General features: G+C 40.5%; 5 protein-coding genes across 5 annotated transcripts; all 5 read right to left on the reverse strand.

Annotated features, from left to right (window-relative positions):
• LOC122360605 (leukocyte elastase inhibitor-like) lies at positions 1–1768 on the reverse strand. The gene is made up of 6 exons (XM_043261373.1): positions 1601–1768; positions 1282–1455; positions 1100–1217; positions 791–933; positions 546–713; positions 1–448 (listed from the first exon to the last, which is right to left on the reverse strand). The coding sequence occupies exons 1-6, from the start codon at positions 1766–1768 to the stop codon at positions 41–43; spliced, it is 1179 nt and encodes a 392-aa protein (XP_043117308.1). The 3' UTR covers positions 1–40.
• Positions 1769–9884: 8116 nt separating this feature from the next.
• On the reverse strand, positions 9885–13542 carry LOC122360602 (leukocyte elastase inhibitor-like). Its single transcript, XM_043261371.1, has 8 exons — positions 13311–13542; positions 13016–13192; positions 12784–12939; positions 12537–12683; positions 12341–12458; positions 11281–11423; positions 11021–11188; positions 9885–10415 (listed from the first exon to the last, which is right to left on the reverse strand). Exons 2-8 carry the CDS (start codon positions 13181–13183, stop codon positions 10008–10010), a joined length of 1308 nt encoding a protein of 435 aa, XP_043117306.1. The 5' UTR covers positions 13184–13192; positions 13311–13542; the 3' UTR covers positions 9885–10007.
• A 1110-nt stretch (positions 13543–14652) lies between these two features.
• Positions 14653–17258, reverse strand: LOC122360603 (leukocyte elastase inhibitor-like). The gene is made up of 7 exons (XM_043261372.1): positions 17138–17258; positions 16799–16975; positions 16363–16539; positions 16178–16295; positions 15633–15775; positions 15388–15555; positions 14653–15266 (listed from the first exon to the last, which is right to left on the reverse strand). Exons 2-7 carry the CDS (start codon positions 16964–16966, stop codon positions 14859–14861), a joined length of 1182 nt encoding a protein of 393 aa, XP_043117307.1. The 5' UTR covers positions 16967–16975; positions 17138–17258; the 3' UTR covers positions 14653–14858.
• A 583-nt stretch (positions 17259–17841) lies between these two features.
• On the reverse strand, positions 17842–20054 carry LOC122360606 (leukocyte elastase inhibitor-like). Its single transcript, XM_043261374.1, has 6 exons — positions 19820–20054; positions 19582–19749; positions 18969–19086; positions 18708–18850; positions 18396–18563; positions 17842–18271 (listed from the first exon to the last, which is right to left on the reverse strand). Exons 1-6 carry the CDS (start codon positions 19985–19987, stop codon positions 17873–17875), a joined length of 1164 nt encoding a protein of 387 aa, XP_043117309.1. The 5' UTR covers positions 19988–20054; the 3' UTR covers positions 17842–17872.
• Positions 20055–20901: 847 nt separating this feature from the next.
• LOC122360092 (leukocyte elastase inhibitor-like) lies at positions 20902–23600 on the reverse strand. Its single transcript, XM_043260419.1, has 8 exons — positions 23533–23600; positions 23249–23425; positions 22499–22654; positions 22228–22383; positions 22032–22149; positions 21707–21849; positions 21435–21602; positions 20902–21351 (listed from the first exon to the last, which is right to left on the reverse strand). The coding sequence occupies exons 2-8, from the start codon at positions 23414–23416 to the stop codon at positions 20953–20955; spliced, it is 1308 nt and encodes a 435-aa protein (XP_043116354.1). The 5' UTR covers positions 23417–23425; positions 23533–23600; the 3' UTR covers positions 20902–20952.
• Positions 23601–26817: the final 3217 nt, after the last annotated feature.

Genomic DNA, 26817 nt, shown 5'->3' on the forward strand with positions numbered 1-26817 from the left:
TTAACCGTTATTTACAAGCGCTATTATCACTACACCATCTTCAAGGAGAACAGAAGCGTCCATAAAACAGAATGCTGTTGGAGGGATTATGACGGATGAAGAAAAGGAACGGATGATCTGCAGTAAAGGTTTTGGGGGGTAATGGCATTGACATTGTTGAGATGACGACGCCGGTGGCTGCAGCCGCTTCGGTTCCTTCCTCGTTTACTTCAACAAAGGCTTTATGGATCACCTTCGTCACCACCAGGTCTTTGTTGGGAGTCATGCCTGAAAGATTGACCTTCTTCTCATCAAACAAATCCTCCATTCCCATGCTGCGCAGAAACTGCACCAACCCGTAGGTTTCTGTCATCTTAAATTTGGGCAGAGATACTTGAACTTCCTCTTGAAGCATCTTGCTGGGTTTGGTCCACTCCATCAGCTTCTCGTAGGTCAGGGCCTTTTCAAGCTGGATAATAAGAAACTCTTGTGAATTTCATTCAATAGTCGTGTAGACAGTAACTCAAATGATTTATATGCAGTCTATGCAGCAACCTCAATCTCACCTTCTGAAGGCCGGTGGTTTGGTCTTGAATCTTGTTAGGAAGGATGATCAACATACTGAGATTCTTCCCGACATACGGCAGCTCCAGAACCTGACTGTCAATCTCCGGGATTAAGGCCAGAGGAAACTTTGACTTCTGGTGCATCATCTTCACTGGTTTAGTTTGAGTCTGGCAAGCATTAATAGATCAATAGAAAGAAGTCCTCATATTTCATGACTGTTTAAAAAATGAGCAAGAAATCTCACCTTGTTCAGCTTGAACTGTCCGTCTGTGGTGGCTTCCTTTTTGAATTTCTTCTCCCAGTTTCCCTTGAAGTAGATGGCGTTCACCAAGACCAGTTTTGTCATTTCACTGACACTTCTTGGTGGCAACAAATCCTTGATTTTCTCTGAAATTCGAATGGCAACATTATGAATGAAACGGTGATTTAAATATCATTTTATCCAGCCATCAAGGTCACATTTCCATTGGAATTGTGTCATGAGCTTTCAGACGAATTCTTTAATAGCTTAACTCATACAGTTATGAAGACCAACATGCACATGCTGGTATACCTTGTGTTTTCTTCTCCACCCATTTGTTGATGTTGGTACGTGCAGCTTCTGAATTCTTCTTGAAGTCCACCTTCTCCAGTCCGGCTTCGTAGTATTTTTGTGCATCACTGAGGAATTTCTGTAATATAATCAGGTTGCACAGTTAACACAAAACAAAATAAAGCTATTTATTTGAGTCTTACCTCCACAAACTGGTAGGATTGCTCTCCGTAGAGGCGGTTGGCGAGACTCAACACATACGGGGCTCCTGGTTTGTTGAGTTCACTCATGAGCTTGTTGAAGCTTGAATGAGTTTGTTCAGCTGAATAATGAGCAGTCGTAGCACTGGGTTTGGGAGGATCGGTAAAGCTCAAAACCTACAGATTTGTTGAGGTAGAACCGATAAAAATAAGCATTCTGATCATTTCAACGCCTATTGTGAATGCACTGCACAAATAAATAAATACGTATATATCTTCTGAACTACTGACCACACAAAGTAAGTCATGAATGCGAGATCACCTTAAACATCTGCTCCGCCGTGTTTCCTTTAGCTCCGAGAGACACCATGGCCAGAGCCGAGGAGATGCTGATCGGAGAGTAGAACACATTTTTTGAGGCGTTTCCTTCACTGATCTTCTTGAACAGGTTGAGAGAAAATCTTGTGTTTGCTGCAGACAAGCGCTCCATTTTCACAAGCTGTGCAAGAAATAGACAACAGCAGATCTTCTTCATCAATAACACGAGCTGTTAGTTCTGTCTAAATCAATAATGCATTTTACAGTGTAGATTTGCCGTTTACGTTCCATGCATAGAAAGGTACAGTAAAAGCATTACCTGGAATAATCAGCAGAAATGATCGAGTTTCTAAGTGTCTGTGTCGAATGAGCCGATGGTTATGGATGTCAGTCTAATAAATGATGCCTCACCCTAAAACAACAATAGCTTTTAATCCAAGTCCAGCTTTCCTGTAAAATATAGATTATAGCTTCTGATATTAATTGGTATACTTAAACCGAGTGATTCATTCTTCATTTCACTTTTTGCTTACAGTAAATTAAGAGTGTAGCTGAGGAAACAAAAGCTGAGTACGAGAACCATGAATCATGATTGTATTAATTATTATTAGTCATGCTTAATCATCATGTGCGTACGAACCTGTAACGGCAACAACATCAGCTGATGAGGGCGAAAGTAGCACGTTAAAAAAAATTATTGCGACCACAAACCTCGAGCAATTCCTTTTCTGAATAAAATTAAGTGAGTTACACTATGTGTGTTGAGGATGCACACCTCACCAAAAACATTTTTACATGTCGTATAAATTATACATAATTATATAAGTCATATAATTACATAATTGTGGAAATATAGTACATTATGTACTGTAAACAGGAATGGGCAGCTTTTCAAATAGATGCATTTAAAATATGTATTTATTATTTTTGTATTTTCAAAACACATAAAATGTTTTTTTGCGAGGCGGGTGTATATACAGAGTAATGCTGCCTTTGCAGTCCAGTGCTTGCTGTCAGAAAGAACAGATTTCTTGCGGAAACATTTATTGAAGTCCAAATATATTTAAAGTCCCAAGTTCGAGTCTCGCTTGAGGACATTTCCAGATCCCATCCCCTTCTTTCTCTCTCTCTTACGTTCGTTTGTTGATCGATCCCTCAGCTTTCTGATGATTTTAATCAGAATTAGTTTTGCCGTGTATAAAGCTTACACACTTCTTGAAATGCTCCTTCATTGACACGCCTGACTTTAACATAAAAAACACTGTGATCTAGCTTTTGCAGGAAAAAAAAAAATTGTTTTCCCCTCTCGGAACTCTAAAGTATTATAATGATTTAATTTACCAGTAGTAAATATGACTTGTATTAACATTAATCATAGTATATTAATCATAGTATATAAAGTAAACTTGCAACAGCTCCAGTCTTCCTCATAATCCTGTTCAAAGCGACCCGTCAGTCATCTTGTCACAGTTAGCATCATGCATAATATATAATTAATTTCTAAAGTGGATCAAATCAAGTCAAGTATACAAATCCTTCGGATTTTAAAAGTGAATAACACAATAACTCTCTAGTAATGACTGAAATCCTTTACATGAAATATTGGATAGTAATGACTCGAGTTAAGATCATGCTAACTTCCTAGTAAGACAGATAGTAATTCCTTTCTGATGGATTTGAGTCATTACTAGGTTACCGTGATCTTCACTTTAAAATACTGATTCATAAAAGCGAATTAATTCCTTTAGAAAGAGGCAATGCTTGAGTCATTACTGTAAAATAACTCGTATAACCCTCACTATAATTTCAGTTTTTACTAGAGAATGACTGTGTTTTCAATGCAAATACAAATGAATAGTAATGCTTTCTGAAGGATTTGTTAATACTTGAGTCAATACTACAATGTATTTATGCATTCAAATTAATTTGGATGGCAGTTGTTATGTGAAAAAATATAGATTAGCTAACAAAAGTGAACTTACACCTAGAACTGATCACTAATACTTAGTTATTCATTTTTGACAGAGCAATATTACCAAATGCTGTTACCAAATATTCAAATGTGTTTGAATAATGATGCATTTCTGTCACGGTCTGAGGAGAGATGAGGCAGGCAGGCAGGAAAATACTGGCAACGTTTTAATGCAACTTAGGATTGGCGTAACGCCGAGCAAACATTAGCTCAAAACAAAGTGGAACACAAAACAAATACTCAAATGTGGGTAGTCCGTATCAGCAGGGGTAGTCACAGGAAGAACGAGTTCGAGAGTGCAGACAGAAGCAGGAGAACGTAACATCAATCCCAGCCGAGGAAAGACTGGGTTTCTGGAGTATATGTGGAGGTGAGTTAATTACTAACAGGTGTGGTGAACAGGTGGCTAGAATTCCGGAGATGATGAGCGGGTGATTGGCGTGGGAGACGGTGATCTGGTGGGTGTGTTTGTGACACTACCCCCCCCTCTACGGGTGCCTCCTGGCACCCGCGAACGGCGACGGGGACGGCCACGGGGACGTGGAGCTGGGCATTCTGGATGGGCCTGGTGGAAGTCTTGGAGGAGCGTCGGGTCCAAGATGTCATCGCGGCTTACCCACGACCGCTCCTCAGGGCCGAATCCCTCCCAGTCCACTAGGTACTGGAGGCGGTTGCCCCGTCGCCGAGAGCCGAGGATTTCCTGGACCCGGTAGACGTTCTCGGTGGGTTCGATCTCGGGAGGTGGGGGGGGTAGTTCCGCGTCTGTGGAGGGAGGAAGAACAGGGTTAGTGAATTTTTTCAGGAGTGAAACGTGGAAGGAGGGTGAGATGCGATATTGACGTGGTAGTTGGAGCCGGTAGGTGACAGGGGTGATCTGCCGGACCACGGGAAAAGGACCGATGTACCGGGGACTCAGCTTTTTACAGGGCAAGGCGGATGTCTCGGGTGGAGAGCCAAACCAATTCTCCCGGCTGGTAGATGGGGTTAGGTGACCGACGGACATCCGCCTGGTGTTGATGGCGTCGCACTGCCTGTTGAAGTTGGACATGGGCTGAGTCCCACACCCTCTCGCTCTCCCGGAACCAGTAGTCCACTGCGGAACCGAAGAGGGCTCACCCGACCAGGGGAACAGAGGAGGTTGGTAACCCAGCACGCATTGGAATGGGGTGAGCCCGGTGGTGGCCTGGCGGAGTGAGTTCTGGGCATACTCGGCCCAGGGCAGGTACTGGTTCCAGCTGTTCTGGTTCTGGTGGCAGTAAGCGCGCAAGTATCGGGCAAGCTCCTGGACCTTACGTTCCGTCTGGCCATTAGCCTGGGGATGGTACCCGGAGGTGAGGCTGACTGTCACCCCCAGTAGACGGAAGAACTCTCGCCATACCCGTGATGTGAATTGCGGGCCCGGTCCGACACCATGTCTTGGGTAGTCCGAAGTTTCGGAAGATGTTGTCGAAGAGAGCCAGAGCGGTGTCCAGAGCTGTGGGAATACCAGGTAAAGGGACAAATTTACACATTTTAGAGAACCGGTCTACTATTATTAATATAGCTGTGTGGCCGTCAGAGGGAGGTAGATCGGTGGCGAAGTCAATTCCGATGTGGGACCAGGGCCGCTCGGGTATGGGGAGAGGTTGGAGCTTGCCTGCCGGGAGCCGACGAGGTGTAGAGGTTACAGCACAAACTGGGCAGGAGCGGACATACCTAGCAACGTCTTGTGTCATCCATGCCACCAGAACCTTTGGGAGAGAATGGAGAGGGTTCGGTACCTGCCAGGATGCCCGGTTCCCGGAGAGGTGTGTGCGGAGTCCAGGAGGGCGAGGCGCAGGCGAGATGGTACATATAGGCGGCCCTCCGGACCTCCCGGCGGAGCGGGTTCCTCGCGGCTGGCGGCACGGATCTGGTCCTCCAGTTCCCACACTATAGGAGCGGCAAAGATATGAGGAGGAAGAATAGGTTCGGGTGAGTCGGGTACCTGATCAGGTTGATGAATACGGGAGAGCGCGTCGGCTTTGCCGTTCTTGGAGCCAGGTCTGTAGGAGATGGTGAAATTAAAGCGTGTGAAGAATAATGACCAACGGGCTTGTCGGGGGTTCCGGCGTTGAGCGTTTCTGAGGTATTGGAGGTTTTTGTGATCGGTGATAACCGAAGGAACTGGGATCCTTCCAGCCAGTGCCGCCACTCCTCCAGTGCGAGCTTGATGGCGAGGAGTTCCCGGTTGCCTCACGTCGTAGTTCTGCTCCGCCGGGGACAGTTTGCGGGAGAAATACGCACATGGACGGAGTACAGGAGGTTCGCCATGCCACTGGGAGAGGACGCCACCGACTCCCAGGGTAGCCGCATCCACCTCGACCACGAAGCGCTTGTTGGGGTCTGGATGATGGAGGATGGGTGCAGTGCAGAAAGCGGCCTTTAGGGTTTGGGCGCATGTTGTGCCTCAGGGGTCCAGGTGAAAGGTCTGTTGGAGGAACGGGTGAGAGAGGTTAAGGGAGCAGACAGGTTACTATGAAGGCGGGAATGAATCGATAGAAGTTAGCAAATCCGAGAAAACGTTGTACTTCCTTTATTGAATTGGGTTTCGGCCACTCCTGCACTGCCCGGGTCTTCTGGTGATCCATCTGGAGGCCCGCAGGGGTGATTGATATAGCCCAGGAAGTGAACTGAGGATTGGTGGAAGCTGCATTTTTCCAGTTTGAGGTAGAGGTGGTGGTATCTCAGGCGGGTTAGGACTTGACGACGTGTAGACGATGAGTTGGAAGATCCGGGAGTAGATGAGAATGTCGTCAATATAGATGATGAGAAGCGGTTTAGCATGTCTCGGAAGATCTCATTCATGAAGTCCTGGAACACTGAGGGACTGTTGGCGAGGCCATACGGCATGACAAGATATTCGTAGTGTCGGTGGGAGTGATGAACGCTGTTTTCCATTCGTCACTTTGCGGATACGAATAAGATTGTAGGCGCTTCGGAGGTCGAGTTTTGTGAAGACGGTGGCTCCACGAAGGTTCTCCAAAGCGGCAGGAATAAGAGGAAGTGGATAGGCAAATTTGACTCGTAGTCGATGCAAGGTCGGAGGCCACCGTCTTTCTTAGCCACGAAGAAGAAGCTGGAAGCGGCTGGCGAGGTAGAGGGACGAATGAAACCTTGTTGGAGGGCCTCCTCCACGTACTCCTCCATCGCTGCCCTCTCCGGGACCGATAAGGGGTAGACATGACCTTTGGGAAGTTTGGCACCTGGTAGTAGGTCAATGGCGCAATCCCATGGCCGGTGTGGAGGAAGGTGAGTGGCCGCCGACTTGCTGAACACATCCTGGAAATCCAGGTACGGTTCGGGAATTGGCGTGTCGTGCTCGGGCTCCGGACTCTCCACTGAAGTGGATCCTACGGGTATGGAAGGAGAATTACAAACAGGCAGGGGCAGATTCTTCAAGCAGTTTTGGAAACAGAAAGCACTCCATTTTTGGATTTCACCGGTTCTCCAGAGGATGTCAGGCTGGTGTTGTTCCAACCAGGGTCTGCACGACATCCACCACGGCGTCCTCTAGGACGAGGAGTTGAAGTTCCTCCAGATGAAGCTGACCGATCTGCAGGGTGAGAGGTGGTGTGGTGCGGTGGACGCGGCCCCGGCCCAGCGGGGTTCCCTGGATGGTGCTGATGCTGTAGGTAGTGTCATTTGGGTGAGAGGGAATCTGGTGTCTATGGAGGGTCCTCGAGGAGATGAAGTTTCAGCGGCACGGAGTCCACGAGGATATAAACTGGGAAGAGGTGGTTGGCATGGATCAATGTACCAGATATATGGGGTAGATTGGTAACTTGAGGAGTGAAACGAATCGTACTCACCGCTGGGCGCGGGGGCCGGACAGGACAGGTGTTGAGGCGGTGATTCGGGTGTCCACAGTAGAGACATAGGTTGGCAGCAAGTCGGCGGGTGCGTTCGGCGGGAGTGAGATGGTAGGTGTCCGTAATCATGGGCTCGTCGGCTGAAATCGGAGGCGGTGAGGTAGATGGCGCTGGTGGCTGACGGGTATCCACACAGGCATTAAGGTTTTGGGAAATATGGATCGCTTTGTTGTTAGCGCTTCTAGTCCCACGGTATCCTCAAAAATCGCCATTTGTTGGCGGCGCGGCTGTAATCCCGGCGGAACACGGAGAGTAGCGCCGGCTCATTCCAGCCACTAGCCACCGCCAGAGTTCGGAAGCGAATGGCGTAATCGTGAATTCCCGCGCGTCTGCCTGTCGGAGATTAAACAGTTCATCATGTACCGAAAGTCGGGAGGTAATGGGTCCAAATACCTCCTTCAAATGAGCCAGGAAGTTCGAGGCTGAATTCACGACAGGGTTCCGGGCTGAGTGGAGGGCTTCCGCCCACTGCAGCGCCGTCCGTGTAACAGTGCGATGATAAAAGTGACTTTGGCTGCTTCAGAGGTGAATTGTGCGCCTGTGACTCCAGATATAGGGAACATTGGAGCACAAAACCATTGCACGTTTCCCTTTTATCGGTCGGCGAGGACATGCCGGGGCTGGAGTGGGTCTGGACAAAGCGCGTGGATCGCTGCGGCGATCTCGGATAGCGGATTCGCGAGCTGGTGGGTTCCGTGTTGGCGTCTTCTTCCATCTCGTTTTATATAGGGCTGGGATTCTGTCACGGTCTGAGGAGAGATGAGGCAGGCAGGCAGGAAAATACTGGCAACGTTTTAATGCAACTTAGGATTGGCGTAACGCCGAGCAAACATTAGCTCAAAACAAAGTGGAACACAAAACAAATACTCAAATGTGGGTAGTCCGTATCAGCAGGGGTAGTCACAGGAAGAACGAGTTCGAGAGTGCAGACAGAAGCAGGAGAACGTAACATCAATCCCAGCCGAGGAAAGACTGGGTTTCTGGAGTATATGTGGAGGTGAGTTAATTACTAACAGGTGTGGTGAACAGGTGGCTAGAATTCCGGAGATGATGAGCGGGTGATTGGCGTGGGAGACGGTGATCTGGTGGGTGTGTTTGTGACAATTTCCATATGCATCTTTATAAAAAGTATTTGTGTTTGTCCTCCAGGCAGCTTCACAGTTCACTTTACCCCCACTCAGCTCTTAATATTTTGAGATTTAACTGCATAACTTAATATTTTTGCTGCACAGTTTATTATATGAATATTTTATTGGTTTGTGTAATTTTATAGGCTTATATTTATTTGTCAAGCACAGATCTTCCAGCTGGGATGCAGGATGTTTTTTCCCCTCCTCTTCCTAATCTATTTTTCTAATTTACCCGCTATTGTATATTATGTGTATTGTTGGCTTTTTGTGTGCTTTTGGGTTTTAATAATGCACAAATGTTTCACAAATTTCCCTTATGGAAACTAGAACATATTAGCAGAATGGAAAAAAAACAACAAAAAAAAAAACTGAAAAGATAAAAATGCCTCACCCTAAAACAGCAATAGCTCTTAATCCAAGTCCAGCGTTCCTGTAAAACACAGATTATAGTTTTTAATATTAATTTGTGTCATTAAAACTGAGTGATTCATTCTTCATTTCACTTTTTGTTTGCAGTAAATACGGGTTGTGTAGGTGAAGAAACAAAAACGGCATACAAGAAAGATTAAACATAATTGTGTTAATTATAATTAGTCATGTTTGATCACAATGTCGATAACGGTTTAGCTGATGAAGGTGGGAGGAGGCGTCTCCGTTAAACTTTTTGGTTACACTTTACTTGAAGGGGTGTGCATACGACTGACGTGACACCTTCAAAAATCAAAGATGACATTATTTGAGATAGGTCAAATAATGTTATCTTTTCGTTGCAAATGACATAACTGAGTGAATGACACTGTATGGCAGTCATCATAAACATGCATAAAACCTCCTTTGTGTTTAATGACGCGCCGTGTCATGATTATGAAGGTGTCATGTCAGCCTTACGCACACCCCTTCAAGCAAAGCGTTACCCTGCTTATCTAAAGAATATTTAGTTAGTTACAGTTATTAACAGTTCATGTAGTGATCGTGATCTGTGTAGTTTCTACAGTGTGGGCATGTCAGATTGCAAACACACATCATGAGACGTGGATACATGTGTCACGAAACACCTTTTCCTTGGTGATATAATCACATATAAAACATATAAAGCCAAAGACTTTTTGGTTAAGACTTCGTTTTTTCTTCAGCTCTATCACAAGAGACCTGCAACGGCGGTCTATATTCAGTATATAACCAAAATGACTAGGGAGATCTTTTTTCTTATATGAAGTAACCTTTTAATTATTTCCCAAAACATATGGATATTTCCCCATTCTGTAGCTTGTGTTGCATCAAAACTCAGTGCCGTAAGTCATCAATGATATATACACACAATATTTATGTATTTATACACACCCAGTGGTTTAATAGAGCCTTTATTTATCAGAGTAGCACATGCAACTAGAACGAACACTGCATCATAATCTCCCATCTTCAAGGAGAACAGAAGCGTCCATAAAACAGAATGCTGTTGGAGGGATTATGACGGATGAAGAAAAGGAACGGATGATCTGCAGTAAAGGTTTTGGGGGGTAATGGTATTGACATTGTTGAGATGACGACGCCGGTGGCTGCAGCCGCTTCGGTTCCTTCCTCGTTTACTTCAACATAGGCTTTATGGATCACCTTGGTCACCACCAGATCATTGTTGGGAGTCATGCCTGAAAGATTGACCTTCTTCCCGTCAAACACGTCCTCCATTCCCATGCTGATCAGAAGACTCTTCATGTCGTAGGTTTCCTCCATCTTGAATCTGGGCAGAGATACCTGAACTTCTTGTTGAAGCATCTTGCTGGGTTTGGTCCACTCCATCAGCTTCTCATAAGTCAGTGCTTTTTCAAGCTGGATGAAAAGAAAGTAGTGTTAATGTTTGTACAGCATAAATCATGTGATCATTTTTGTGATCAGATATACAAAAGGTAAAAGAATAGAAGTTTACAAGAGAATTATACAAAATTACAAATAGAAACAACTCTTACAGTAACCGTGCAAATTCAAAAAACAGTAGTAAGGACAATTTCATGGTAAATTTTCAACAATTTATCAAAAGTTTAGACACAATATTAACTTCTTTTTTTTAATTGAGTATCATATTTGACACTTCAGGTTTTTATGGCTTATATAGTAGGAAGGAAAGAAATTTCCTTGATGTATGAGCAAAAATATGCTGTGCTTGCTGGCATTTATAATAGCCAAAACATATGATGAAATTATTTCTGATGTCTGGTAATGTAATAAGTGTGACTAAAGATGATATTTAAATGCTTCTATGAAGATGATATTTTAAACAAAATTTGTTTTACATTTACTTTATAAAAATAAGTAAATATTTCACAGCAAAAAGACCATTTTTGGTCATTTCGATCTTTTTAGGCCTTATCTATCTATATATGATGCAGGATTTATATGGTTAAGCAATTCTACATAATTAAAACACCATATCTCACCTTCTGAAGGCCGGTGGTTTCGTCTTGAATCTTGTTAGGAAGTATGATCAACATACTGAGATTCTTCCCGACATACGGCAGCTCCAGAACCTGGCTGTCAATCTCCGGGATTAAGGCCAGAGGAAACTTTGACTTCTGGTGCATCATCTTCACTGGTTTAGTTTGAGTCTGGCAAGCATCAATAGATCAATAGAAATATGTTACATATCCTCATATATCAAGACTGTTAAAAATATTTCAAAAAAAGCATGAAATCTCACCTTGTTCAGCCTGAACTGTCCGTCTCTGGTGGCTTCCTTTGGGAATTTCTTCTCCCAGTTTCCCTTGAAGTAGATGGCGTTCACCAAGACCAGTTTTGTCATTGAATCGATTGATCCCTGTGGAAGCAAGTCCTTGATCTTCTCTGAAATCGAAATAGACATTTTGCACTTTATGCATTGGTTTGGACTGGTTCACATTCAGTATGAGCGCAAATTAATCACCAACAGTACTGTTAAAGCATCTCTGCCTCAAAGCTCACGACAGAGCTTTTTTACGGACGTTTTTACAGAGATGTAAACCTAATGGGCAAAATTCATAAATTCAAAAATATTTTAAAACTTTTAACTCTAAAGAGCTAACAGGGCATGTTCTGGAAGGTTCTCTCGAAGTTATGAACAAATGGTTAACGCCAGGTCAGCAGAGGGAGCTCTCACCTCTGCTCAGACTGTTTTCGCTCCCTCTGCTTCCTCTCCAGAGACTTCCTGTTTGGTGGCCATATAAGCAAGGCCATGCCAAACGGTAGATGCAAAGTAATGTTTTGTTGTTGCAGTGTATTCATTGTTTATTAATGGAATGTTTTGAAAATGTTCTGAAATGTTTCAGAATGTTCTGAGGTGTTCGCGAAAAAAAACTATGGAATATTCATTTTTAACTGTTTTATATTAAATCAAATGCTACTTTAACCTTAAGCCCTGTTTTTTGAAAAACAAAAACATTCTTAAATAACATTGCAACTCAGCACTTTAAAATTAATTCTGCTTGACTTAGAGGAAGAGTTCACCAAAAAACTGAAAAATCTGTCATCATTTTCTCATCCTCGAGTAGTCTTTGTTCTGCTGAACACAAAGGAAGATATTTTGAAGAAAGTTTGTAATCAAGAAAGTTTTGAGCCACCATTGACTTCCATAGTAGGAAAAAGAATACTATGGAAGTCAATGGTGACTCAAAACTAATCAAGGGTGAGTGAATAATGACAGAATTTTCAGTTTTGTGCGAGACGTTTCCTTTAAAGTACAGAAAAAAAGTGTAAATTCAAATTAAGTTCATGCTGGTTTTCACCTTGTGTTTTTTTCTCCACCCATTTGTTGATGTCCACACGTGCAGCCTCTGATTTCTTCTTGAAGTCCACCTCCTCCAGTCCGGCATCGTAGTATCTTTTTGCATCATTAAGGAATTTCTGAAACACGACAAAATGGCAAATCGGTTGAATAAGAGGTCGTTTCCAGCACCTTGAATTATTTGCTTTGAGTCTTACCTCCACAAACTGGTAGGATTGCTCTCCGTAGAGGCGGTTGGCGAGACTCAACACATACGGGGCTCCTGGTTTGTTCAGTTCACTCGTGAGTTTATTGAAACTGGAATGAATTTGCTCCTCAGTTTGTACTGCTTGAGTAGGACATTTCTGTTTGCATCAGCAATGTCACAATTAATCCCCAAGGATATATGCACCACTATGAAAAATACATAAAGTCATTGCGATCGTGTAAATACTTATACCAAACCTTGAGTTGAGGAGGTATCTCAAACTTCTGTGTTTGTTGTGTCACTGATGGTTCATGCTGATCCTTGACACCGCAGAGCATCTGGGGCTTCTGGGCTTGTTGATGAGACCCTGGAGTCGCGGCGCTGGGTTCGGTAGGACTGGTAAAGCCCAAAACCTACAGAGCATTGTTGCATATAATGCATTTTCAATTATGAACAACTGGCCAGAAATATATATAAGTGTGAGACCACCTTAAACATCTGCGCCGCCGTGTTTCCTTTAGCTCCGAGAGACACCATGGCCAGAGCCGAGGAGATGCTGATCGGAGAGTAGAACACATTTTTTGAGGCGTTTCCTTCGCTGATCTTCTTGAACAGGTTGAGAGAGAACTGCGTGTTTGCTCCAGACAAGCGCTCCATTTTTACAAGCTGTGCAAGAAATAGTAGCGGTTTAATTAACGTTAATAAATTGTATTATTGCGCAGGATACCGTCTAAACTGCATATAGAAAAGTACCTCTAACAACCAGAATTCAGTAAAGCATTACCCGGAATGATCAAGTTTCCCAGTGGGTCTGACGCGAATGAAGCAATTGTTATGGGTGTCTTGCTAATAAATGAAGCCTCGCCCTAAACTCTTTATCCAGGTCCAGCCTAAAATATAAATGGATGTTTCTATTAGATATTGTTATATTTATCCACTTGGAACACCATCAAAGATAAACTGGATGAATCAGTTTTCATTTCTCTCCTATCATAGAAGTTAAATAAAGGAAAGATCGATAAATCTAAATTATATCATTCGCAATTTGTCATTCTTAAGCCCGATGTCCGCACGGCCCATAACAGATATTAGCTCTGCAGTCAGGAGCCAATGACTCGTGAGCCACACCTGCCTCTTTCACACATGAAAAAACATATCCTTTTACCGCAACAGTTTCTTTGCTGTGCCAAAAGACATTTCAAAATGAAATCGCTGATGAAATATGACAACAGCGGTCACATAAATGTTGTTTTTTCATGCTCAAATAGCAATGTAAAAAGCATGTGCCTGTGAATGTGAATGCTGACTGTTTCTAAAGCTATTTCTATTTCTAAATACTAATGTTTATGTGCACATGAGAAACCAATAACCTTAGCATATAGGACATTGCACACTGAGTCTGCACTTATTTTGCAATGTGGTTTCTTGGCCTCAACGTAGTATGCATTAAAGAGACATGTTTCAGATTTCATGTCATGTCCTGCTTAAATTGGACATTAGGACTTAATATTAGAGGTACACATTTTAAACAAGTATGTCTCTTTATTCATGTATGAATGCACTAGTTTTATTATAATGCACCTGTTTTTAGATTGAAGTTTGAAGATTGAAGTGATGCACAAAGGAAATAGGTTGTATGAAACTAGAAGTTGGAAGCATATGACTAGTTTCTCAAAGGCACATAGAGTTTCTTGTATGCATGCAAAAGTCTGTATTGTATTATTAGTGTTATTATTTTAGGGGCTCTGTATGTTTTCACTTCAAAATTATTTATGAAAAAGCCCAGAAAATAAAAATAGAATTCACAGAATACTGTACCTCCCAAATATAAAGCTTAAAACAATGCTTTAAGAATTGTTTATGTTAAATGTGGCCTGAAAATCTGAAGAAAGTATGAAATGGAAAATGTGTAGGAACCCTGCATATCGCACATTAAATTTGACTTTGACTTTGCTTAAAATGACCATTGAAACCTCTCATTGCAACAAACAAGATGTAAATAAGAGATGATACGTCAAAATGCTCTCTTTGGTGAGTAAAGGTTTAGGAATAGTAAAGATCCACTTATAAAACCAAACATAAAATAACATTTGAAAAAATGTATATGCTAAAAACACGATAAACTGTTTTATTCATCTCATATTTATTTATTATTTATTTTGTCATAATTTTGTTCGCAGCCATTTTCGTTACACAAAAAACTATTGACATGACTGGTACATCTTTATTATGTAATCTGTTTTGTGTCAGAAGTCATGATTCAATATAGTGAAAGCAAGTGAGTAGACCAATTATCTAGAGCCTTTATTTATCAAATGCATCATCACTATCTTCAAGGGGAACAGAAGCGTCCATAAAACAGAATGCTGTTGGAGGGATTATGACGGATGAAGAAAATGAACGGATGATCTGCAGTAAAGATTTTTGGGTCGACTGGCATTGAAGCTGTTAGACCGACCGTGGCGGTGGCTGCAGCCGCTTCGGTTCCTTCCTCGTTTACTTCAACAAAGGCTTTGTGAATCACCTCTGAAACCACCAGGTCTTTGTTGGGAGTCATGCCTGAAAGATTGACCTTCTTCTCATCAAACAAATCCTCCATTCCCATGCTGCGCAGAAACTGCACCAACCCGTAGGTTTCTGTCATCTTAAATTTGGGCAGAGATACTTGAACTTCCTCTTGAAGCATCTTGCTGGGTTTGGTCCACTCCATCAGCTTCTCGTAGGTCAGGGCCTTTTCAAGCTGTATAATAAGAAAATCTTGTGAATTTCATTCAATAGTCGTGCAGACAGTAACTCAAATTATTTATGTTTAAGCAGCAACTAGAAAAAATGCACCTAGAAGGTGTATTCTGCAATCTCACCTTCTGAAGGCCGGTGGTTTCGTCTTGAATCTTGTTAGGAAGGATGATCAACATACTGAGATTCTTCCCGACATACGGCAGCTCCAGAACCTGGCTGTCAATCTCTGGGTTTAAGGCCAGAGGAAATTTTGACTTCTGGTGCATCATCTTCACTGGTTTAGTTTGAGTCTGGCAAGCATTAATAGATCAATAGAAAGAAGTCCTCATATTTCATGACTGTTTAAAATATGAGCAAGAAATCTTACCTTGTTCAGCTTGAACTGTCCGTCTGTGGTGGCTTCCTTTTTGAATTTCTTCTCCCAGTTTCCCTTGAAGTAGATGGCGTTCACCAAGACCAGTTTTGTCATTTCACTGACACTTCTTGGTGGCAACAAATCCTTGATCTTCTCTGATATTCAAATGGACATTTTTCACTTTGAGTATTGATTTAAAGGGACATTATTAAAGAATCAATTCTGATAGAATTGTAAACTTCAGGGCCAAATATTATATGTTGCATAGTATTACACAGCTGAAACTGCCACAATACATGCCTATATCAGCATAATAAAATTGTGCCAGGGCTCACATATTGAACCTGTATTTTAGTGACACTCAGTGGACGTTTCTCTTTGAAATGTGCAATAAAATGTGCACAGAGATACAAATTTATATAAGAACAGGTTGTAACAAAACTACTGAAAGTATATCAAACCCTTAACTTCCAAAGAGCTATGTAACACATGAAGGTGTTACAGTGCTGAAATACAGTGTAGACTACATGTAAAGTTCAAATTATGCTGATTTTCACCTTGTGTTTTTTTCTCGACCCATTTGTTGATGTTGACACGCGCAGCCTCTGAATTTTTCTTAAAATCCACCTTCTCCAGTCCGGCTTCATAGTATTTTTTTGCATCATTGAGGAATTTCTATAACATAGAAAATCAACTGAGATGCAATAAAATGAAAGTTGCCGATTATTTATTTGAGTCTTACCTCCACAAACTGGTAGGATTGCTCTCCATAGAGGCGGTTGGCGAGACTCAACACATACGGGACTCCTGGTTTGTTGAGTTCACTCATGAGCTTGTTGAAGCTGGAATGAGTTTGGTCCATTGAAACATCAGGTACTGGCGTCCCGCAGTGTGTGGGAGGACTGGTAAAGCTGAGCACCTACACAGCATTATTGATTATTATCTATCGTTTTACATTGATGCAAAAGGTTTTTTTTTGGTTCCCCAAAAAACCTTTTAGTTCTTAAAAGAACCTTTTTTTTATCTTAGTGTGAATTGCATTTATTAACACTGAAGAACATTTTCCAATATAAACACCTTTTTGTGCAATAGAAAGTTCCCATGTAAATGGGATGCCAGTAAAGATCTATATTCAAGTATGAACAACTAACCATAAAAATGCATAAGTGTGAGATCACCTTAAACATCTGCACCGCCGTGTTTCCTTTAGCTCCGAGAGACACCATGGCCAGAGCCGAGGAGATGCTGATCGGAGAGTAGAACACATTTTTTGAGGCATTTCCTCCGCTGACCTTCTTGAACAGGTTGAGAGAAAATCTTGTGTTTGCTGCAGACAAAGGCTCCATTTTCACAAGCTGAGCAAGAAATAGAAATAGTTGAAATAACGGCAGATCTTCTTCATCATTAAAACAAACTGTTGGTTCTATTAGATCTGTTTTAAATGATACATTACATTGCTGTGTTGATACGCCATCTAAATAACATTCAAAAAAATACCTTTAACAGAAAAGCATTACCTGAAATAATCGGCAGAAATGAGATTCTCTGCGTCTGTGTGGAATGACTTGACAGTGGTGGGAGTCAGTCTAATAAATGATGCCTCACCCTAAAACAATGAGTTTTCCATCCAAGTCCAGCCTCCAGTAAAAAAAAAATAATCATATACTTATTTCCTTGTTCCTGGTGAGACAATTATATAATTACACAATTATATTATGTAACATAAATAGAGCCTAATAATTATGCAAGTGAATTATCAAACCTGATGATGCTACTGAAGTGGCCACAAAAGGAACTATTTCCTGGAGTTTTTTTTTTTCATTTAAAGCTACCACAACAGACATGCAACCCAAGTTTCTGCAAAAATGTATGTAGCTGTTCACCAGAAGGGGCTCTGCCAATGACAATAAATGCATGTAAAGAGCATAAAAACTTTAAATATTGGGGAAAAACTAAGTTTTTCCTGCATTTAAACCAATTTTAGCCAATCTCGTTCTGTTATTTCAGTTGTAGAGAAACATATCTAGCCAATTAACTGTTTTAGAGGTGAGCAAAACTAGTATTTACATTCACTATGGACTGTGTTTGTACACTTCTATCTGCCTATCTACAATTATTTTTCATTGTGTTGCCTGTTTTGTGTCAGATCGAAAGAGTTAGTGCTGTTAAAGTAAATGCACAAACATTTATTTTCAGATATTCAATAGACTTTATTTATCAGAAGAACATTACTATCTTTATTACTACCATCTTCAAGGAGAACAGAAGCGTCCATAAAACAGAATGCTGTTGGAGGAATTATGACGGATGAAGAAAACGAACGGATGATCTGCAATAAACATCTGCGCAAATGAACGATTGGCCACGACGGCTCCGGTGGCTGCAGCCGCTTCGGTTCCTTCCTCGTTTACTTCAACAAAGGCTTTATGGATCACCTTGGTCACCACCAGATCATTGTTGGGAGACATGCCTGAAAGATCGACCTTCTTCCCGTCAAACACGTCCTCCATTCCCATGCTGATCAGAAGACTCTTCATGTCGTAGGTTTCCTCCATCTTGAATCTGGGCAGAGATACCTGAACTTCTTGTTGAAGCATCTTGCTGGGTTTGGTCCACTCCATCAGCTTCTCATAAGTCAGTGCCTTTTCAAGCTGGATAAGAGAAAAAATGGTGTGAATTTTTTTCTTTTAAGAACTGAAGATTTTTTTGAAATCCAAAATGGTTCTTCTGTTGTGAAAACCCCATTTTGGGAGTTTTATTTTTCTGCCATCTCACCTTCTGAAGGCCGGTGGTTTCGTCTTGAATCTCGTTAGGAAGGATGATCAACATACTGAGATTCTTCCCGACATACGGCAGCTCCAGAACCTGACTGTCAATCTCCGGGATCAAGGCCAGTGGAAACTTTGATTCCTGATACATCATCTTCACTGGTTTAGTTTGAGTCTGCCAAGCATAATGGAAACACACTGAAACTCACGTGATGACGGTTACTGCATAAACAACTAATTTTTACGTCGCTTTGGATAAAAGCGTCTGCTAAATGACTAAATGTAAAATATAAATGTAACTTAAAAGATGAAATCTCACCTTGTTCAGCTTGAACTGTCCGTCTCTGGTGGCTTGCTTTGGGAATTTCTTCTCCCAGTTCCCCTTGAAGTAGATGGCGTTCACCAAGACCAGTCTCGTCATCGCATCGATGGATCCCTGTGTGAGCAAGTCCTTGATCTTTCCTGAAATACAAGTGTACATTATTTTTTAAATAACTACAGTTCATTTTCAAGAGCCACACGAAGCCAAACATTGAGTGTAGTGTAACTTAATCAAAAATAAGTTAATTCTGCTTTTCACCTTGTGTTTTTTTCTCCACCCATTTGTTGATGTCGACACGTGCAGCCTCTGATTTCTTCTTGAAGTCCACCTTCTCCAGTCCGGCTTCATAGTATCTTTTTGCATCATTAAGGAATTTCTGCAACACAACAAATGAACTGAGGTGCAAATTAAATTAGGGTTATTCCGTGTCAGCTCAACCAGAGGTTTACTGGTGAAAGAAATAGATAATGGACTATATGGAGTCATATTCTCTTTGGACGCTAAAAAAGAAAAATGTGTTAAAAAACTAAATCTAAAAGGACAATGTCTTTAATAACCCTCAGATTTTTTTCTATTTTGGAGCTTTAACTATTGGCATATAATACAATAGAAATCGCAAAAGTAATCAGGTTTTACAAATAGACCATAAAACATCTTTATGTTTACACCTTGACAAAATATTTTATTATTCAGTAAATATTCCTCCATGACATTTAATATTTTGACTTTCAGTACTATTTATGTTTGTTTTCAGAAAAAATGTGAACAAAATAAAAAAAATTACCAGAGGGAGTTTATGAAACTTAACACGGACAGACCAGTTAGAGTTCAGAACAGTTATAGATCCTTGAACTATTTATTTGAGTCTTACCTCCACAAACTGGTAGGATTGCTCTCCGTAGAGGCGGTTGGCGAGACTCAACACATACGGGGCTCCTGGTTTGTTGAGTTCACTCATGAGCTTGTTGAAGCTTGAATGAGTTTGTTCAGCTGAATAATGAGGAGCACTGGGTTTGGGAGGATCGGTAAAGCAGAGGACCTACAGAGTGTTGTACGTTTTGAATTCTGAACAACTGGTCATTAAAAAAAACACATAAATGCGAGATCACCTTAAACATCTGCTCTGATGTGTTTCCTTTAGCTCCGAGAGACACCATGGCCAGAGCCGAGGAGATGCTGATCGGAGAGTAGAACACATTTTTTGAGGCGTTTCCTTCACTGATCTTCTTGAACAGGTTGAGAGAAAATCTTGTGTTTGCTGCAGACAAGCGCTCCATTTTCACAAGCTGAGCAAGAAATAGAAGTAGTTGAAATAACAGCAGACCTTCATCCTCAACACCAGCTGTTAGTTTTGTTAGCTCTAAATTACAAACAGAAAAGTTCAGCAAAAGCATTACCTAGAATAATCAGCAGAAATGATGCAGTATCTTGAGATAAATGAGTCTACAGTTATGGGTGTCAATCTGATAAATGATGCCTCACCCTATAATTAACTAACTTTAATCCAGCCTACTGGTATATTCAGTCTTAAAATTGCTCTAAAATAATAATAACAATGATACAAATATAAACGTTCCTATTATTCATTGATATATTTATCCACTTGGAATACCACAGAACGTAAATTGATTGCCATTTGTCATTAAAAAAATGCAAATGTTTTTTCATTTGCTTGCACACATTTCTAAAACTTTGCCTCTTTTCTTACAAAACTTTACACACAAATTCAAGAATTGCACGCACAAAATGCCTCCCATCTCTTGCAAAATGAGGCACTGCATTCGAAATAACAAAAACACATCTCAAAGGCAATCATTTGCAAACACTTTTGCCATAAAATGAATTCCTGTTAGATTTTTGTGTTAAATAGAGAATTGTGTTTTATGAATTTAAAAATTGAGTAAAATGCTGAGAGTTATGGTTTTGCAGATTTGGTGCAAGCTTTTGTGTGTAAGCACTTGAAAAAAAACAACAACTGCATTACTCATAAATAGTCAATCTTAATCATAATTATATAAATTATATAATAATATGTTATAGTCATGTAGGCTAAGAATTCTGCATTGTGTGTCACCATGCCACTGAATTGATCTATGTCCTTTTTTTTTGCCTATTTTGTGTAGGACTCAAGAGTCAGGGCTTTCAAGGTAAATGCATACAGACAATTTCACTCAATTATTTAATAGACTTTATTTATCAAAGGAAACATACAATTAGAATCATTGCTTCATCACTGCCATCTTCAAGGAGAACAGAAGCGTCCATAAAACAGAATGCTGTTGGAGGGATTATGACGGATGAAGAAAACGAACGGATGATCTGCAATAAACATCTGCGCAAATGAACGAATGGCCACGACGGCTCCGGTGGCTCCAGCCGCTTCGGTTCCTTCCTCGTTTACTTCAACAAAGGCTTTATGGATCACCTTCGTCACCACCAGATCATTGTTGGGAGTCATGCCTGAAAGATTGACCTTCTTCCCGTCAAACACGTCCTCCATTCCCATGCTGATCAGAAGACTCTTCATGTCGTAGGTTTCCTCCATCTTGAATCTGGGCAGAGATACCTGAACTTCTTGTTGAAGCATCTTGCTGGGTTTGGTCCACTCCATCAGCTTCTCATAAGTCAGTGCCTTTTCAAGCTGGATAAGACACAAAAAAAGCATGAATACTCTTCACATGTATTTGCTGTTAACATATAGATCTTTAATCTCTGCTGTCTCACCTTCTGAAGGCCGGTGGTTTCATCTTGAATCTCGTTAGGAAGGATGATCAACATACTGAGATTCTTCCCGACATACGGCAGCTCCAGAACCTGGCTGTCAATCTCCGGGATCAAGGCCAGAGGAAACTTTGTCTTCTGATTCATCATCTTCACTGGTTTAGTGCGAGTCTGCCAAGCACCAATGGACATGTCACAACTCCTTATACTTCATGCCTGTTACTACAACTTAATTTATTTTACCTAAAAAAGAAAATAAGAGCTCAAAATCTCACCTTGTTCAGCTTGAACTGTCCATCTCTGGTGGCTTCCTTTGGGAATTTCTTCTCCCAGTTCCCCTTGAAGTAGATGGCGTTCACCAAGACCAGTCTCGTCATCGCATCGATGGCTCCCTGTGGCACCAAGTCCTTGATCTTCCCTAAAATACAAACGTGCATTGGCCACTTTAAGCATTGGTTTGAACTAGACTGGTTGGTTTGATCTTTTTGTAAATAGCTTATTAAAGCTCAACCCAAGAGCCAGCGTAGACAAACATTGCCATTTCCGTTGTACCTCGTGCTGCCAAAAACATAAAATATTATACTTGCTGGTTGTTTTCACCTTGTGTGTTTTTCTCCACCCATTTGTTGATGTTGACACGTGCAGCCTCGGATTTCATTTTAAAGTCCACCTCCTCCAGTCCGGCTTCGTAGTATCTTTTTGCATCATTAAGGAATTTCTGAAACACAACAAAATGGCAAATCGATTGATTAAGAGGTCGTTTCCAGCTCCTTGAACTATTTGCTTTGAGTCTTACCTCCACAAACTGGTAGGATTGCTCTCCGTAGAGGCGGTTGGCGAGACTCAACACATACGGGGCTCCTGGTTTCTTCAGTTCACTCATGAGCTTGTTGAAGCTGGAATGAATTTGTTCCTCAGTCTTTTGTTCAGGCGTTGACTGAGCAGGAGATTTCTGTTGGCATCAGTAATATCAAGTTTAGATAAACCCAAAATCTACATGCACCAGAATTCAGCTGTCATTGCAGTCATGAGAGTACAATTTTATTATGAAAATACTCATACTAAACCTTGAGTTGAGGAGGTATCTCAAACGTCTGTGTTTGTTGAGTCATTGATGGTTCGTGTTGACCTTTGACTCCACAGAGCATCTGGGGTTTCTGGGCTTGCCCTTGAGGAGCTGGAGTCGCAGCATCAGGCTTGGCAGGATTAGTGAAACCCAAAACCTACAGCATTTTTTTGTAGAATTAAAAAGGGCAACCTCACTGTGCTGATAAATTCAACGTCTTTTGGAACGCATTGGTCAAATAGTTTAAAATAGTGCATCAAACGCCATCTTAATTTATTCAGCTGATTCATTCAGTCCTATCTAATACCCAAGAATGATTGTCTTTTTCCGTGTGCTGCTCTTTAAAGAAATAGTTCACCCAATAATTTAAATTTTGTCATCATTTAGTCACCCTCGATTAGTTTTGGGTCACCATTCACTTCCATAGTAGGAAAAAGATACTATGGAAGTCAATGGTGACCCAAAACAGCCTGCTTACAAACTTTCTTTTTTTTTTAATATTGGCAAAACTAAGAAATTCAAACAAGTTTTGTTTGTTTCACCACAATGTTCTTGTCTGTACACGCCCAAAGCTCATTACGCCAAAACAAAAAATTCCCACATTAGTCACTTCTCTGAGCGGGAATGTGGCAGCATTCCATGGGTTTCCTTTAGACGCACATCCCTGAATTTGCAGGACGCAACTCTCACTTCTGTTTTTAGATTAAAATAAAAAAAACTGTCCGTGATAAGTGCATAATTGCGAGGTCACCTTAAACATCTGCGCCGCCGTGTTTCCTTTAGCTCCGAGAGACACCATGGCCAGAGCCGAGGAGATGCTGATCGGAGAGTAGAAGACATTTCCCGAAGCGTTTCCTCCGCCGATCTTCTTGAACAGGTTGAGAGAGAACTGCGTGTTTGCTGCAGACAAGGGCTCCATTTTCACAAGCTGAGCAAGAAATAGAAACAGTTTAAACAACAGTAACATCGTCTTCATCGACGCACACAGATATCTCAAACCGGGTGGCTCTGTTTAAATGACAGACAGAAAAGTACCTCTAATGAACGCCGTTTGACAAAAGAATAATCTGCAGTTTCTCCGTGTGTCTGAGGTGAATGAAAAGGCGTCTGGGCGGCTTTCTAATAAATGATGCCTCACCCTACAAACCTGCCCAGGTTTTAATCCAAATCCAGCCCTTCTGCAAGACTGAAACTATAAACCCTGGAATTAAATTATTGTTTCTTTCATTGATAAATTAATACACATTTGACACTGACAAAACCAACAATTTGTGTGATATGTTATGCTTTATCCTTCAAATATTGCCTATGGCTTAATCTCACTGTTACGTTTTATTCATTGGCTTTTTACATAGATGATAAAATTTACATTTTTTTGTAATAAACACTTTTTGTATAACCTAACAGTTAAATTACAGCTTGATTACAAATGAAACACAATTAAATATTCATATGTTATATTTCAAGTCATATTGACTTTGATTGCACGTGAAGCTCTTCACTAATAACTGAAGTAAACAAACTAAATCATTATTAGTGGCAAAATGACTGCAAGACACTGATCATTTGTGTTTGCCTCTTTTTTTAGGTTATAGATGTAATCATATATATGTAACTTTTTTTAAGGAGGAGAATAGAACAATAAAATCCGTAGATAAATGTCATTTTAAAATTAGTCAGATGAACAAACAAAAAATTATATTAAAAGGCAGGGTAACCTTCATATAAAAACGTATTGTTTTGAATAAAATCAACCCTGGAAATAAAAGTGCATAGCTGAAAAAGCAATCATTAATTCAAATTGTGTAATTAGTAATTAGACTAATTAGTGGAAAAAAAAAAAAAAAAAAAATAAAATAAATAAATAAATAAATATATATATATATATATATATATATATATATATATATATATATATATATATATATATATATATATATATATATAATATAAAAATCACCACACACAGAGCATGTAGTGTGTTGATTATTTTTCAAAGCGATATTTCAATTCAAAATGTATAACAATTTTAGGAAATATCTTTTTTAGGACCATTAGGATTTAAATTTTTTTTTGCATTAAAATAATGTCCCAAAATATTATTTACCTCAAATTATATTTACATAAAGTGAAAAAAAAATCTAAGATATAATTTTTTTCTATATATTTTTTACTTTATTATTTATCTTATAGATCCCACACTGCATTATAAAATAATGAAATTTATTACAGAATTTTTTTTAAGTTTAAAATGCACCCAAGCACAAGGTATTTAGCACAGCAAAGTAAATAATGAGAAATGATATTGCAGTGATTAAAATTTATTTTTATGTCACATAAAATGCGAGTAGAGCTGTTATTATACCCCGAAAGGTGAGAAAATATAAATGAAGTGAAATAATATGAAGATTAGCCAGGCAGCTGCTTAACAAAAGAGTACAGAACAGAAATTTTAATTAAATATTAAAGGTGCATTGCTTTTTTTCCACTAAAGCATTAAGATTAATGCATTAACTAACATGAATAAACAATATATTACAGTATTTATTAATCTCAGGAAATGTTAGTTAATAAAAATACAATCATTCATTGTTATGTTTTCTCAAAGTGCATAAACTAAACTTGTTATTTTAATAATGCATTAGTACAAGTGAGTAAAATCAAGTGCTGCAGAAGTATTGTTCAGTCTTAGTGCCTCAATGTTTTTAACTAATTATCCAGCATTGTATTATAAATGAATATTTATTTCAAGCTTCCCACAGCGTTCTCACTCGGGGAATCGTTGCAAATCAGAGTCAGGGTTGCTCGTTTAAATGAAGGTAAAATGAGTCAAATGAAACTAAATAAACATTTGAGTCATGTGGGTGCTGCAGTTAGTTCACATAGGCGTGTAAACACCATGCTCTCATCCCCACGCTTTGATTTGAAGTCAAATAGTCCAAATTTGGACTTTACGAAACGTTCTTTCAATGTCACAAAACCCTATTGTTGGCCCTCTTCAGTCGTGCCGCTCTCTTTAGCTCTTTGGTGAACCCGTAGTTGTAGCATTTTACGATGTCGGGCCTGTCAGATGTAATTCTAGTGATGTATGCGGAGCTTTAGACGTGTTGTTTCTGCTTATAAGTCATGCTCGGTCCTGTCACTGAGATGTTTTTGTAAACTCATGCCATCTCGTGGTTTCTAGGGCCCCACCTGCAAACTCTAGTAGGTGCAATGGCATTAGTTTCCACACACCCCAGTTGGGAAATTTACTAAATGACTTCATTGTATGTCGAAGGATTGTTCGCAACTGTACAATAATGCAAACAACCCACACGTACGCGGCTTCAATGGCGTAATTGTCATGATTCGTTTAAAGGGAATAGTTCACCCAAAAAGGAGAATCTGCTGAAAATGTCTCCATCCGGTCGGTTGTAGATGTACAGTTTGTTTCTTCACCAGTGCACGCCAGTGTAGTGGATGGGTGCCGTCAGAATTAGAATCCAAACAGAAGATAAGAAGATCCACAGGACTCAGATAACATAGTTTCAGGCTAAAATACAAGTCCATAATCCATAAAAAAAGCTTCCTTAAGTCATCTGAGTCAGGAAAGAAAGGATCTTTAGAAGCAAAAAGCTGCATTTTGTAAGAAATAAATCCATTATTAAAGCATATTTGACTTCAAACTGTTGCTTTTTTGTGAAGCTCATGTTGTCCTTCACGTCAAAATCCACACACGTGTTTTGTTTTGGCTTGACCTGCATTTATTTCTCTCCTGATTCAGATCAGACCGCCCTTTCACCGGAGGAAACAGTATTAAGGACAAGGGACTCCTATTTTAGCCGGAAGCAGCAGTTTGAAGTTAAAAACCTTGTAATTGTGGATTACTTCTGAAGGTTTTACATTCATTTTTTGGGTGAGCTATTAATTTGAAGCATTCGGACTGGTTTGTGACAAAATGTACGTTTGCATGCCGGCCGTTCGCTTATTGCACGTTCACCATAGCCTCTAGTCAGTTCGAGGCTGCTGTTCTGATTGGTCGATCTGGTTGCGACAAGAGAAGGATTTGGTTCCCAGGCATGAATAGCTGTGCCAGAGCCCTCTGAATAATGGAAACCAGTGAAACTCAATGCAGCACATCAAGAGCGCTAAGAGACCTTCCATGCGCTTCTCTCTGAAACACGGTGTTTCTGACTAAAAGTTACAACTTTCTGGTTTCAGACCTGTGAAGAAAACGGCGCATTATTGCAGTGAAACGCTTTGAGGCTTGAGCCGCAGGTTCAAATACAGGCCTTGATGTCCACGAACGTAAAGGCTACCTATAAATAGTGAACTAAATCA

The sequence above is a fragment of the Puntigrus tetrazona genome, chromosome 16, assembly GCF_018831695.1.
Source record: "Puntigrus tetrazona isolate hp1 chromosome 16, ASM1883169v1, whole genome shotgun sequence".
NCBI classification, from domain to species: domain Eukaryota; kingdom Metazoa; phylum Chordata; class Actinopteri; order Cypriniformes; family Cyprinidae; genus Puntigrus; species Puntigrus tetrazona.

What these genes read in the sequence shown, in the direction of transcription:
- LOC122360092 (XM_043260419.1), bottom strand. Translation starts at nt 23,416, where the DNA reads ATGGAGCCCTTGTCTGCAGCAAACACGCAGTTCTCTCTCAACCTGTTC. An exon ending in AGATACCTCCTCAACTCAAG is followed by an intron (nt 22,384 to 22,498) that starts GTTTAGTATGAG and finishes TGATGCCAACAG; the next exon opens with AAATCTCCTGCTCAGTCAAC. An exon ending in GACAGTTCAAGCTGAACAAG is followed by an intron (nt 21,603 to 21,706) that starts GTGAGATTTTGA and finishes GGTGCTTGGCAG; the next exon opens with ACTCGCACTAAACCAGTGAA.
- LOC122360603 (XM_043261372.1), bottom strand. Translation starts at nt 16,966, where the DNA reads ATGGAGCCTTTGTCTGCAGCAAACACAAGATTTTCTCTCAACCTGTTC. An exon ending in AATCCTACCAGTTTGTGGAG is followed by an intron (nt 16,296 to 16,362) that starts GTAAGACTCAAA and finishes TCTATGTTATAG; the next exon opens with AAATTCCTCAATGATGCAAA. An exon ending in GGTCGAGAAAAAAACACAAG is followed by an intron (nt 15,776 to 16,177) that starts GTGAAAATCAGC and finishes TTTGAATATCAG; the next exon opens with AGAAGATCAAGGATTTGTTG.
- LOC122360606 (XM_043261374.1), bottom strand. Translation starts at nt 19,987, where the DNA reads ATGGAGCGCTTGTCTGCAGCAAACACAAGATTTTCTCTCAACCTGTTC. An exon ending in GACAGTTCAAGCTGAACAAG is followed by an intron (nt 18,564 to 18,707) that starts GTGAGATTTCAT and finishes TATGCTTGGCAG; the next exon opens with ACTCAAACTAAACCAGTGAA. An exon ending in AAACCACCGGCCTTCAGAAG is followed by an intron (nt 18,272 to 18,395) that starts GTGAGATGGCAG and finishes TCTCTTATCCAG; the next exon opens with CTTGAAAAGGCACTGACTTA.
- LOC122360605 (XM_043261373.1), bottom strand. Translation starts at nt 1,768, where the DNA reads ATGGAGCGCTTGTCTGCAGCAAACACAAGATTTTCTCTCAACCTGTTC. An exon ending in AATCCTACCAGTTTGTGGAG is followed by an intron (nt 1,218 to 1,281) that starts GTAAGACTCAAA and finishes ATTATATTACAG; the next exon opens with AAATTCCTCAGTGATGCACA. An exon ending in AAACCACCGGCCTTCAGAAG is followed by an intron (nt 449 to 545) that starts GTGAGATTGAGG and finishes CTTATTATCCAG; the next exon opens with CTTGAAAAGGCCCTGACCTA.
- LOC122360602 (XM_043261371.1), bottom strand. Translation starts at nt 13,183, where the DNA reads ATGGAGCGCTTGTCTGGAGCAAACACGCAGTTCTCTCTCAACCTGTTC. An exon ending in CGGCGGCGCAGATGTTTAAG is followed by an intron (nt 12,940 to 13,015) that starts GTGGTCTCACAC and finishes AATGCTCTGTAG; the next exon opens with GTTTTGGGCTTTACCAGTCC. An exon ending in AGATACCTCCTCAACTCAAG is followed by an intron (nt 12,684 to 12,783) that starts GTTTGGTATAAG and finishes TGATGCAAACAG; the next exon opens with AAATGTCCTACTCAAGCAGT.